The sequence below is a fragment of the Acipenser ruthenus genome, chromosome 25, assembly GCF_902713425.1.
Source record: "Acipenser ruthenus chromosome 25, fAciRut3.2 maternal haplotype, whole genome shotgun sequence".
Taxonomy (NCBI): Eukaryota; Metazoa; Chordata; class Actinopteri; order Acipenseriformes; family Acipenseridae; genus Acipenser; species Acipenser ruthenus.
Window position 1 is genome coordinate 21,203,170 of NC_081213.1, and position 14,377 is coordinate 21,217,546.

At 35.2% G+C, this 14,377-nt stretch overlaps 1 protein-coding gene across 16 annotated transcripts in view; it reads right to left on the reverse strand.

Moving 5' to 3' along the window:
• The window catches only part of LOC131701508 (neural cell adhesion molecule L1-like protein), a 69,472-nt gene that overhangs the window by 21,920 nt on the left and 33,175 nt on the right, over nt 1–14,377 (reverse strand). For 12 of the 16 annotated variants that reach the window (XM_058999762.1, XM_058999764.1, XM_058999760.1 and 9 more), the window contains exons 2-13: nt 8,933–9,132; nt 7,795–7,812; nt 7,357–7,465; nt 6,593–6,783; nt 5,774–5,896; nt 4,672–4,842; nt 4,445–4,486; nt 3,851–3,962; nt 3,203–3,384; nt 2,416–2,547; nt 1,535–1,663; nt 146–257 (exon numbers count right to left, since the gene is read on the reverse strand). In XM_058999762.1, coding sequence (XP_058855745.1) covers nt 146–257; nt 1,535–1,663; nt 2,416–2,547; nt 3,203–3,384; nt 3,851–3,962; nt 4,445–4,486; nt 4,672–4,842; nt 5,774–5,896; nt 6,593–6,783; nt 7,357–7,465; nt 7,795–7,812; nt 8,933–9,065 — 1,454 coding nt within the window. In that variant the 5' untranslated portion in view covers nt 9,066–9,132. The remainder of the gene's footprint in view (nt 1–145; nt 258–1,534; nt 1,664–2,415; nt 2,548–3,202; nt 3,385–3,850; nt 3,963–4,444; nt 4,487–4,671; nt 4,843–5,773; nt 5,897–6,592; nt 6,784–7,356; nt 7,466–7,794; nt 7,813–8,932; nt 9,133–14,377) is intronic. The other 4 variants (XM_058999768.1, XM_058999756.1, XM_058999755.1 and 1 more) reach the window with 3 other exon arrangements.

Below are 14,377 nucleotides of genomic sequence, written 5' to 3' on the forward strand. Positions count from 1 at the left end.
TAGAGAAGCTTTAAAGAACTTATACACAGGCAGTTTCCAGTATGTTTGCATGATCAACATTTTTGGCGCACTGTAAAGTCTCCATCCTTATATTGTGTACGGTATACAATAAGCCAACAAGCACAGCAAGCATGCCATCCTTTACCATTCAACTACAGGGTGTGGTGATCCAAACACTTTGCAGTCCAGGAGAACATCTTTCCCTTCCACTGCTGCATATTCCAGATTATTATCAGTAAGTAACATTGGAGCAAGATCTGTGAAGAAAATCAACAAACTGAAAACAGCAGGGTGCGTGTCACCTCACATTAGAATCGCGTAAATAATAGTTCCTTAAAGTGGAGGGAATTATATATTGAGGTTGCTATTTTTTTATTATTGCTATTATTATGAATATATCCTAGGGAATTTTTAAGCTTCAGTATGCACACATGAACCCTGCAGGCTTATGGAAACAACTGATTGTTATTAATTAAGATGTATCCTTATGGTGGGAGAAGATCAACTGCAGGACTGATTGTGAATCCTATCTGGAAGTGGCAAACAACCCACAACCTAAGTCACACTGGCAGCTGTTACCAGCTTGAAGCACCACACGTTTCCAATTCAAATTTGTTTGTGAAGAAAACTGATCTATTACCATGTTCCCTGCCTCCGCAAAAGAAATCTGAATCTCTGGGGTAGCCAACAGGCTTTGTAAGCATACTGTGATTTTCCCTTTGGAGTAACATTAACTTTAAAGCAAGCTTTTATTTGCACTAAACCCGATAAACAGCAGCCATTTAAAATAATGAATATCTATTTTTTTCTCATTTTAAATAAATGGAACAGATGTTCAACATCATTTAGACATAATGGGCACGTTTAATTTTTTTATTAAGAGCCAAAACATCTGGAGAGACAGAAGGACAAGCAATAAAAGCAGAGCTATAAAACTGGAAACAGATATACTGTACAGTAGAAGTTGACCTTGGTGTGCCAAGAACAACTGTCAAAGACTATGTAACTGTTCATACTGGTTTTTGTAGCAGTACAATTTTGATAGGGGGTAATGATCTGTTGGGGGCTCAGTGTTTCAGTAAGATGTTAAATACAGGTCCTGTCTGTAGCCTATTTTAAAAGGTTTGACCTCTTAGACTTATATTACCACAATGACATGTTGGTGAAACTGGGCACAGGCTGTGCATAAACCATAGGCCGCACACTCCTTAAGCAAGCATCTTAACCACTGTAGAAAAGAGCTAGGCTACTGTACAAGAGCAATTACAGAGAATTTAACACCTAGACAGTGTATTGCAGAATTGAAAGCCCACCCTCTCCTCAGCAGATTGTCTAGTTTGCAAAATACAGTGTCTGAGGGGCGTGATTGGCTAGGGGTGGAATGAATCAATCTGTGTTGTTTTTTTTTTGTTGGTTTTTTTTTTTGCTTCAGTAATTGTGCGTCTACCATTTATCAATCTGAATCTTGGGATACTTATGATTTGCAGTGGATACTTATCAAGCTGTAGATATCTGTATAATTTGGGATACTTACTAATTACCAGGATATTAGCACTGGCAAGAATAGTGCCATGCTTGTTGGAAGCTTCACATTGATAGACTGCACTGTCATTTTTTTTTACATTCCTGCGCACAATTTGATTGTCAATGGAAACTGGCATATCTAGAAAAAAAATATTTAAAGGAATTAATAGCAGAGTAATTCAATTCATGGAATATCCAGAGAATGGGCAACGTTGATTAATTAGATTAATTAGATTAATTAGACAAACAAAAGAGAAGCATACTGAAGAGTATTGATAACAGAGTAATATGGAGCACTAACAGTCAATTGGTAGGTAAAGGTAATATTATTTAATACTATAACTGGAAAGCTAATAATAAACACCTGTACAGTAATCCATCGCGTATCCGACTGCAGTGGGACCAGAATAAGTAAAAAGGCGGATCAATTAATCCTGTTTTAAATACCATTATACGCAGCTGTAACAATTACTATAGTCACACAATTATTGTTTTGAGATTCAGCTTTTATTAGGGAGCTGCCCTAAATCCCTTGTTTAGAAAGATACAGGGTATTTACGCTTGTGCCAGAGTAGCAGTCTGCCGTGTGGGTGCGTGCATTCGAGTGACAGGCAGGAGATCGAGACAGAAGATGAAGTTGATACGCCCCGCATGTGAACAGGATTTATTTACATATCAACACACTGAACAGCACACGTGACACTGCCAGCAATATCACATACAACACAGTGCTGAACTAATCTTCTCTGTTCAATAATAAACTAACGTTGCTGAAGAGATTGATCATGGCGGACAAGCGGTTAGGGCAAATATGTGACGGGTGGATACATGACAGATTACTGTATTATTAATGGCAAGCATTTTGTTCATGTTTTGTGATTTACTTCTTACTTCTGAGAGGCACGCCATTAACTTTCCATTGTATTGTTGGCTCTGGCTTGCCAGCAGCTTTGCAATCTAATGTAACATCTGATCCAATCGTATATATCATACTTTCAGGCTTAGATACCCATCGAGGTGGCTCTGGAAGATGATATGTAATATTAGTACACCACTAAAACAGTACACCAGTATGCAAATGCTAATGATACAATACTAAATCCATTAACATACTTTGAAGTCCATGATGCATTCTGCTAATTTATCTCAGTAAACAAGTCACTTTAAAAAAAAAAAAAAAGATACATTTTGCTAATTAATATTTTTAACTAAAATAAGAACTGTGTTTACTGAACTGCATGACATCATTATTCATGCAGCATTAATTTGACATTAATTTATAATGCATATATCTTCTTAAACTGACGGCACATATTTGAAAGATATTAACATAGCTGAACCTGTTATTATGGATACTGATATTCAACACTCAGCAGCACAATGCAGAGGGAAAAAATGGCGCCTGTGTTGTCTTCTGTTGCTCAGTGTTAAAGGAAGATGATGCAGTAATAATAACATCCACTAGATGGAGCATTTCACTTTTAAATCATCCTCCTGTATGTATTTGTAATTATCAGTCAAATAACACAAAGAAATAACCCAGGCTAAAAATTGCAGCGAAAGAAGTGACAAAATCTCACTTTCTGGATTGATATATCCCTTGTGCATTACTTGGTGTTAATTGCATGTGAAATGTAAAGTGGCATTATTTAAATATTGTTGAACACTGCTTCATTACCTTCAACTGTAACTTGGAAGTTATGTGATACTTTCCCCAAAGCATTGGCAGCGTTGCACTGATATAAGCCATTTTCAGCTTCTGTGACTTCAGGTATTTTAAGGAGTTTTCCCTGGTTTGGAAACACAGCTCTTTTTGGTAGTTCTCCATCCAGTCGGGTCCATTCGATTTTAGGAGTTGGGCTAGTAATACACAAAATAATCCAAAACAGAATGAATCCTGCTATTACAATACAATTGAGGCACATTTTCAGAAAGGAAAACTGTGATTTTAAAGTTTTAAAACTTCCCTGCAACCAAGTTGCTATTTTTAACAAATGAAGCTGCAGTTGTAATATTCATCAAAAACACTCAAATAGATTTTAAGGGGGGGAAATGTAAGAAACAAAGTCAAGCAAACACATTTTTGAGCTAGTGACTTCATCATGATGATGCCGACGAAGGCACTTGCCCAAGCATCTGTCTACTTTTACACATGTTCTATAAATTGTCATTAACAGACTAAAGTGCTGAAGAAATCTTACCGGTCCCCCTGAAACACTGCCCCTAACGGATGTAAGAAATACCAAACTAGAGGAAGACTGTCGTGACAGAGGGTGATGGTGAATATGGTACATGATGTATTGTTATAGTAAATAAATATACTTACAGTCCTTCTGCAATGCACTCCAACTGAAGTGTGTCTGCCTTCACAATACTTATTGTAGAATGACCACCAGAGGGCGTCAGAAGCTTGGGTTTTCTCTGCAGAATGGAGTTAGCTGTACAGGGAGGTAGTGTTCATGCAAGTTAAATCTGTAATACGGAACCTTATCAGATCAGCAGCAGTGTAGAACCAGTCTTTAAATACATGATGGATTAAATACATTTAAAAAAAAATGCTTTCTAGAAAATATAACTGTAACTATAACAGCAATTAACATTTACAATTAAATTAAAACACAGAGAGGGTAAGACAGAAACCTTAAATAGCAATACTTAAATGTTCCTGATTGGCTAATTAATTGATTTTAAGATTAACAAAAACAAAACAAAAAATACAACAGGTAAGATAAAGTCTGTATTATCCTGCCTGGCCTCAGTATTATGATACATTAGCAATACAAGTAGTATTTTATTATGTCAGAGAGGGTACTGCACATGTATGTGCCATGCAAGCCCACACTAAAAAATATATATACTTATCACAAGAGACATGGGTAATAAATGTCATAAACATGGCCCAGCTTGATTAATCACTCACCACCAGAGGTAACAGATGATTCTGTGTCACTGAAAGATTGAACTGAAATAAAAATATGGAAATGATAATGCTTACATGCAACAAAAAGTCAAAAAAAACTATGTAATGATCATGAAAGCATGGTTATATGAAAAAATAATAATACATGCACAAAATGAAAATAATATTTAATAAATCAGTATTGTGTTGATGAGTATAAAATGCATGTCCACCATAATAAAACGTACTTCTATTGACGATCAGGGTCATTGGTGTCTTTTGCACAATAGTTCTGATTCGTGGAAAAGCTGCAAAACAGCAATAGTCTCTCCGACTGTCCTTTTCCAGGACATTCGAGAAATACAGATCTCCATTGAGCCCCACAGAAACCCTTTCATCTTGTTCAATATGCTGCAGACCTGTTCAGGATGGAGATAGTTATTAACACAAATCTATTTCTGATAACTCAAAGTCCAATGTGTCCCTACATTAGGAATCATCTGAACTTGGAGCAGGTGATGCAGGGGACATGTTAATGGTGTTGCCTAATCCCAGTGAAATACACAGATCAAACTGTCCATCTGAGGGCTTTATTCTACACACACAGGGTGCATCATATATATTGTAAACTATATATATATATATATATATATATATATATATATATATATATATATATATATATATATATATATATATATAATATTACATTGTATAGCTTTGTTAAATCCCTAGGTGACCTTTGAAAAACAGAAATGTATATTAAATGATGCCCACTATATGGGTAAATAATACTCATCCTTAAAACAAGAATTGAAACTTTGAATCGAATTGAAAGTTGCATCTGAATATTAGGTCAAATAATGCAATTTAAAAGGGCTTGTTGTATGTAGCAATACATACAAGGGTTTTTTCAGGGCCAACGTTATTTAAACGAGAATGGTGAAAGTGGTGCCAGAGAAACATGGAAGACATTTATAATAAGTATATAAAAAAGATTGCACTGGTTATCACATTCTGTCTGTGAAATATTCCAATCACAGATGGAACCACTGCAGGCAATAGCCAGACTGCACTACACTTTAATGAGCACATGGCTTCTTTCAATGAAATGCAATACTGTAAATTTGTTTCCCTGACAACCAGCTACAGATGTTTTTTTTTTTTGTTTTTTTTTTGTAGCTGGTATTCTCAAGTGATTAATGCCAAAAGCACTGCAAGATGTTACTATACGTGAAAGCTTTTATAATGCAATACAGTAATCTAGGGATTATTTGGCATTGTTGTTTTGGAACCTAATGACACCTTTAAACACAATTTAGAAATAATAATGTGAAAGAAAATATTTACTAATTGTCATCCAGTGTATTTTTAAGGGAGGAATTCCTTTAGGGGGGTTGCACTGCAGAACCACAGCATTTCCTTCTTCAACTGTTATCGGTGGATTTTTTTCTTTAGGAAATTTTGGGATGGCTGCAAAAGAAGCAATGGTATGTTGTTTTAAATAGTGTGGTAATCATTTAAAAATCAATCCATCCATAAATACTAGGTAAATACAGAAGCCAGCAATTGCATCAATGTATTTACTTCAAACGCAGTACAAAGACACCACTAGGTGGCAGTTGCTTCATGTTGCTGAGCTGCAATAATTAATAACATGCAAAAAAAAGATAAGCAAGCCGGACCACATTATATACTATGTAGGACTATCTATAAAGACAACACTTAGAAATTAAATCTGCATTTATGTGGAATATAAGCCTCTATACATTTTTGGGAATAGCATTACCAAGGGCATATATATTACAATGCTATGACACAATGTTCCCTTGGAAACAACTACTGTATGTCTGGGATTACAGTTCAATTAACACCACTTACAAATAAATACTGTCTACTGAGTGTCATGGAATATAACATTATTTAGGGCACAATTCAGTTGCCCTAAGAAAATAAAATGACAAGTAATAAGCTGAGAACATTTGGAGCAACTTTTATTTTGATTCAATTAACAGATGATTGATCATGTACCAAAATGAAAATTGATGTGTTATGTTTATTGCATGAATTTCCATTTGTTACCCAGCTAGAATTGCAAAAACATTTTTTTATAATAATACTAATAATAATTTGATATTATTAGAGAATACAAAAGTCCTCCTCACTTACTTGGTATTATGATTTGGATCTCTTCTGAAATGGCTGTTCCCAGTTTGTTTGTGGCAGAACAGCGATAAACACCCTGGAACTCTGATATGTTTCCATTGTTTCCGATTATAAATGTTCCTGAATTTTCAACCATAGTCACCCTTGGGTCGTCTGAGGGATCGAAAGGCTGACCGTCCTTAGTCCATTTAAATCTAATTTAAAAAATAACACATTGTCGGACACCATTTGGGGCTATAGAAGCACACTGTAATAATACATGGTGGTTACAAAACTTTATAGCCCTATGTGGTGCTGAGAAGAAAAAAAAACACCATCCGTGATGGAAACCCTCCTCAAGATAAATGAGTTTGCATTAATTGTTAGCCGTGCATTGTGGCTGAAACAGTGTAGTTTACATATAATGTCAGATAATACAGTGCTACCCCAATAACGCAATCTGTTATAGTGTGGTTATAACACGGTAAGGTGGTAGCTCCCATTTCCCCCATAATGCAATTTGACTCACAAATGGGTGGCAGACAGGACAAATGGGTGGCAGACAGGACAAAGCAAAAATCTTTCTCTGTTAAAATGAAACGATGCGGTGGACAGAGTAAGAAAAGGTGAAACTCATATGAAATTCTTCTGAGATTTATATGGGTTTGCATCCATTATTCAGCCAGAATAATTCACCAGAATATCTAAGCTCATTACGAAGGGACCTCATTGATCATCTGTCTGCATGACCAAAGGCATCCCCCAAGAAAGGTGTCTTAAGAACTCACTCTGGGTGCGGATTCCCTTTTCCTTCACATTTAATTGGAACGTTTTCATCGAAGGGAAGCGCTACTTGAGAGGACGGTGACTGCTCTGTGATCGTTGGAAGTTGTTCAACTGGGTAAAAAAAGACGTATAGGATGTAATTAATACAGCATACAAATGTCAAATTAAATATTTACACTGTAAAGATTTGTTGTGCACAATACATACATATTACAAAGAATGTACAAAAAAAATCAACCAATTAGCAGCAATATGTTTTTTTTTGTAAAACTAACGACAAAACAACCTGCTTTTACGTTTTATACAAAGAGCAGATTTATATCAAGACTTGGACTTGAACACCAATGTAGACCTCTTCAATATTACCACTAAAGTGCATTATACAGTATTGTGTTGCATTCTGTATTGGTAATTTCACATTAGGATACTGGAACACTTACTGTTTGCATGACCTAAGGCTACAAATCCAGGCGAGCAGAGAGGCAAGACATGAGAAAAGAAACTGGTGAACAGGATGCATTTCATATTTAACATTTAAGAAAATTTGACTTCATTTAATAATGTGCATCAGTAACTGGAAAAATATACTGAATTGAATAAATCCTCATAAATTGTTAATGGCTAGTGAATAATAAATCCATAAATTAAAACATGTCTTAACAACCAAAGCAATAATAAGAACACAACCGCACCAACACCAGTACAGTTTACAGTGATTTTTAATTAAATCTCAGCACCCTTGATGTGATGAAGTAAAACCACACCAGCTCAACAGTAAGACAGTATTAGTCTTCACGTATCATTTTTTCTCTTTGAACCTATATTCCCAATGTCCTTGTTTATGTCTGATGTGATTTAATTCAGAGCATTACAAAAGTTGTATTATTATATTTTGCCAACCCTACAAATGTAGAGCATATCTGAAAAGAGGTTATCAGAGGTTAACTCAAGTCAAAGACCAGACTTGGTTGCACCTGCCAAACGCATGAATGAACACACCAGGTTTTGATTGAAATTGGGGAGGGTGTTGTGACGATAATTATTAATATATGATAAATATGCCTGAAATGACTTTGGTTTAGATGAAGTTATGGTGGGCTATGATATCGGCTTTGACAAAAATGCATTTGGGAAATTATTGAGATAAGATGCTGAAAAAGATGTACGGATTGTGTCCATTTCTGTTACTATTAGATATAATATAACACAAAATGTAATTTAATAAAAAGCTAGACAGTAACATGGTAAGAAAAAAAAACAGTATTTTGTTAACATACTGTACATCCCCCACCACAGCCATTAAATACTAATGTATCTACTGTATGTACATTTAATACTCATATAGACTGACAGACATCTCCTTATATCCATGGCCTTTGATACACTCCATAACTGGTAAAGAATATAGTTCTATATACAAAAAACAAAAAACTACTACATAGTGTTTACATATGAGTACCTCAACTATACCCCTGTCACAGAAATATGTATCACCAGGGGGCATAGTAAAATAATGAATGAATGACCAAGTTAATTGAAACCAAAAAGGCAGTATGCAGTACATCAAATTGAACTTACCCTCAAGTGGTATGTCTAGGGCTGCTGTCCAGTTTAATAAGCATAGTATTGCAGATAAGGCAAATGAGAATGAAACACCTGCAGTCCGTAACATCTTCATCACTTTGCAGCTGAAGCAGCTTGCAAATCCCATAAAAGAAATGCTGATCCTTTGTCTTTTGCAGCTTCAGTTCATCTCAGTAAATGGAACGGCTGAGGAACTAAAAATAAACAATACGAAACGCATATTAATCTTCGCCCGCTACAAGAAAAGCAAATTGAAGAAATCTCAAGTGGTTGTAAGCATTCATGTTATATATTTGAAATATTGTTTTCCTTACAGAAAGTGTGTGTGTGTGGGGGGGGGGGGGGGGTAAATATGTTATCATGGTTTTAGACATTTAAACAGAATATAGAAATGCCTGCAAATTGTAGCATCTCATTAGACCTGTGCTTCCATATTCAGGACTTCATAAATTACCAATGTGTCACCAGTAACAGTCTTAAAAACAATGGGTATATGGGTCATTATAGAGAGCAGACTTTCCTGAAGCAATTAGAGGACTGTAACCATTGATTCAGGGTCATTTATTCCATCAGAACAATAAAAACAGCTTGAGACCAGTTACGTCTTGGTTGCCCTTGGTGGTCAAACACCCATTCTGACAGTGTTATGACTGATGTTTCAAATTTTGTTTAATCCAAATACATATTCACATACTTTTTTTTTATCATATTAAGTTGACCCTTTGCATTTCTAAAATGAAATGTGAAGCTTTTACACAGCTAACCCTAAAACAACAACAACCAAAGCTGGTCATCTGTCCTTCAATCATTTGTATTAAATGTGGTATGCAAAAACAATGACAAGGCTTCTATTGTACCAGTACGCGAGTGATGTGTTTGAGACTAAAGTTTAAATTTATCATGGTTGGTCTTTAAGACATAACATCAATCCTAAAGTTTAGATGCCTGTTGATATCCATTACTGGTATTATACAGAATAATGCATATTCAAAAGGCAAGTAGAATTTGGGATATTTCACAATTATTCAGAATAATAACTGAATACTCGTTCATGTAAACAGTTGATACTAAATCCCTTCTCACGTGTGCACGACTCCGTGAACTGTTAAATAATCCTTTTAAAGATGGCAGCAAGCAGTGAATCAAGTTATGGTCTGATGAAATGACAGCCTCCTACATTCTAAACAAGTTGACATTTCTTTGTGTAGTGACTACAATTCTGCAAATCTTTGATTTTTTTCTTAACGATGTTTCAGAAGTAAACAAGCTTCAGCTGGTTTGTATGTACACAAGAACGAGTTTATGAATTGCTAGTAAGCCAACCACTGAGCTGGCAAAGTTTGTGCAAGATCTTTTTTGAGAGGACAACATGTTTGAAGAAGCTTGATTAAATTCACATCCTGCCTTTGTCAGTTAGGTTAGGTTTGTCTTTAAATAATCTGTATCATAGATATAAATAAATAAGTAAATGACCAAGATCTTGACGATATTGGCCTGCAGTGTTTTGGTTGGATTCTACTGTAAGTGCAAGTACAGAATTTGACACACAATTTCTCAAAGCTGTTAATGTAAATATGAGGTATTTAATTGAGTGAGGGTTTCAGTTTTTCATTTAGCCATAATACAGTAGGTTATGTCGAAGCCTAACCACCTAAACAAAAGGTCAAGTAAACCAAACCTTTACAATACCATGCACCTTACGCTGTGCAGTAGTTTTAAACGCAAGCCTTTAATAGGATTAGCAGGTTCTGTCCTGTAAGAGAAGATACAATACAACAAACTGTACTCTACTCAGTTGCATGCAAGTAAAAAAAAAAAGACACAAGTACTTAATGAACAAAGCCTTGGACAGTATATGTACAAATGATTTTTGTTACTAGACATGATTGGTAGATTATTACCTTAACATAACATAAAACACTGTACTGCCTTCATACTGTCCACACATGCAATGTTCCTGTTAAATACACTGAAGTAAGAAAGTGAAGACACAAGAATGAGCTCCCTTCTGGAGTGTATTTGCATACTGACCTCCAGGTTATTGTGGTTATAGATCTGATACACTATAAAGACATGAAGAGCATTGCATTAAATAATAATGAACGCCTGTAGAATCTGTTGTCAGCTTACATCCAGTACAAGTTTATTAAACTAGAATCAGAGTCCACCAGTCATAACAATGCAAGAACATTCCCAGATAACATCAAGCGATGTTAAATAAAAACCTCAGTTAATTGTCATTCGTTTTCATATCTCCTTTTTTACACAAAGGCAGCTGAACAGCTCAATTATAGACCCATGAATATTGCATGAGTCTGTACTTGGTGCTTCGGTTATAGAAGCATTAACTCCAATTTTAGCATTTGGGGTGAGGATGGATGAACTGTTCTAAAAAATGAAATCAAGTAAGCCATATTATGATTTTCTATGTGTTTTTCAAAATGTCTTATATACATACATACATACATACATACATACATTCACTCAAAATGTTCCCCTAATTATCTACACACAATGTAAACAGCTGACATAAAATGATGTTACAGACACATGTATAGTAAATAAAACAAAGATACCAGTTGACAAAACAATGAAGTGCAGTGGGTTTGTCTATAAAAAACCTTGAAAGAAAGCTTTGCATCCAATGATACATACATTGATAGGTTTGTATGTCTGCATGTTACACAATGTCTGCAGTCTTGTACTTGTAGAATCAGAGGGGTTCATTTTAATTTCTGTAAGTATGTACAATACATTTGTTTAAAACCTGTTCAACCTAGCTAAAGCGTTATTAAAATCTTCAGCCAGTGTAAATACATGAACATAGTTTGTATTGTGGTTTAACAGAAGACCTATGGCTGTGTCACTCAAGTGAGAATTAACAGACACATGTATGGACTTGTATTGGGTACAACTTGGTTCTGCCTAACCAGGAAAAAAATATGATGCTAATTCTGGGGTTGGTGGCCAAGCTTAAATAATGTAAAGAATGAAAGACATTTCAAGAAAACTGTAAAGATGGAAGAAACTTAAATTCAGTGGCATTGAAAAATACTTTGAGTCAAAAAGTTTGTGATTGAATAACACTTTCTTTTAGTATTTCTAAATGCAACACTATCGAGTGTTTACTAGGTAGGTATAACTTGTATAGACCTGTTACCAGCTCTTGTCATTGAAATCTGCCGCTACTGTATGTAAATCCACAGAACATACCCCCTAGGTATTTTAATGTTCTTGAGACATGGACAGGAACGATACCTCTAGTCTTCTGTGTCACCATGAACAAGATGATTTGATACAACGTGTTTGCCAACTTGTGCATTGCACCTAAACATGTAATTTTATAGAGATCAGGGTAGATATATAAACCTGGCGAGGCATGCCAAAGGTTATGCATTTAGAAAATTGCGTTTTTAAACAAGCTTACTGTGCACTGAAATTGGATCGACAGAGGGTTTTGCACTATAGGTGAATATGGTTTATTTGACAGTTGACAAATCAATAGAGAGATCAGGGTTAAACTGGAAGGGCAAATGACACTATACATCTAGGCATTGTTGTCCTTCTTGATGTCTTATTAGTCAGCCTTTACAGTGCAATCAGAATTTCAGTTAAATAAGTTTTCTGACAGCGTACTTAAAAACCTTCCAAACCTGAGGTACAAGCTTATATAGTGGAGAACTAAAACATGCTTAGTATTTACTGTAAAAAGCTGATACTTGTGCAGATTGACTTTAAATTTGATTCACAGTTGATGCTGTGACGTAGCAGCGAGCATCTACCGTCTAATAGAAGCCCCACTACAGCTGGAAGCCGACTGGCTGAGGTACTGAATGGTTTTCTAATTTTCAATCTGCACACCTGTCATCGCTGTGACTAATTTATGACTCACCGATGAAAGTCATATGAGTCAACAGAACAAGAGCAAAGATTAGGTTCAGAGGTCAGGGAAAGAGATTCAGCAGTTTCGCTGAATAGTTGCAATGGTGATTCGGAATTCTGGTTTGCTCAGTGACAAGTTGATGAAGAACACATGGAACAACACACACTTTGACCTGTAGGTCGAATTGATTTATTTCAAATAAGTAAAAATACTAGTTATGGACACAAGTCTCCTCAGCAGCTAGAAGAGAGTGTGTATATTTGACTTCTGGTGAAATATTCTATTGATGTTTAATTTGATTTTCTGGGGGTTTCAAAGCCAGTCTATAGCTTCTGTTACATTATAGACGTCTCTTGGAATAATTCCTTCAAGGTTGAAAGGTTTCAGGGAAAGGGACTATTTTTACACTGGAAAGCAATAATCTTAGACCAACTTGAGACACAGGAGACTAACTGATGTTATGGGTTTAATCAAATGTAGGCACCAGTGGGTTGTGATGGATGATATGGCAATATATTTAGCACACGTCTGTGGTTTGGTTTAAACATTTTGTCTGTCTGATATATTTTGTTTTCATTGATTGATGGATTGATTACTATAATATTATACAATAATAATAATCACTACCTAGTACCAACTTTCAAAATAAAACTTGACACCACTGATTTTCAATAGGAAATAACATCTCTTTCATAACTTTATATCTGATTACATTTACAATGGCAACATTTTATTGATAGTAGTTTGGCTTTTTTTTTGTGTGGCAATGCGTGCATCATCTGAACTGTAGACAAAATCCCACTGGAATGCTTTCATCTTATACAGATTTAATAAAATCTAGACTACACTTCTTTACTTAGGAATCGCCATATATTCCCTAAGAAAAAGCAATTCCCCTGGAGCTTGCAGAATGCTGTGGCAGTGAATGCCATGGACAATCATGTTTGTTTTTTTAATCAATTATAAATTATGTACTGTACACCTGCATTTTCTACCCAGGCAAATTCCTTTTCATAATTACACAGATTTAAATTTCAAGTGGAAACCTTGTTATTTTTAATTTAATTAATACAACTATAACTGCTACGACCAATACGACTACTGCTAATAATAATGGTGTGAAATGCATATGTAACACGGATATATATCTATAGACACACATACAGCTAAATAAATACAGAGCTCACAGATAATTGTGTTATTATACCCTACAGCAAAATGCTTCTGTTGTAATTAGTTACAAGACAGTATCTATGTACACATATATTTAAAAACTTACTTATATGAAAGTAAATTGATTTCTGTTAAGAGATCATCCTCCATATGGTCGTTATCCTGTATCTTTTAAGCAGTACTGTCGATAATTGGTAAAACACTAAAATAAAATGCAATGCTGGTACACTTGACTTAATATAATATGTATTAGTAAAGACCCAAATAGTATAACAGCCATCTACTGTTTAGCACCACACAACCAGTCAGCAGCAATGGGATTCACTGTGGACATATGTTACCAAAGCCATTGGCTTTGCACAAAAAGCTCATTAAGCTTCTGA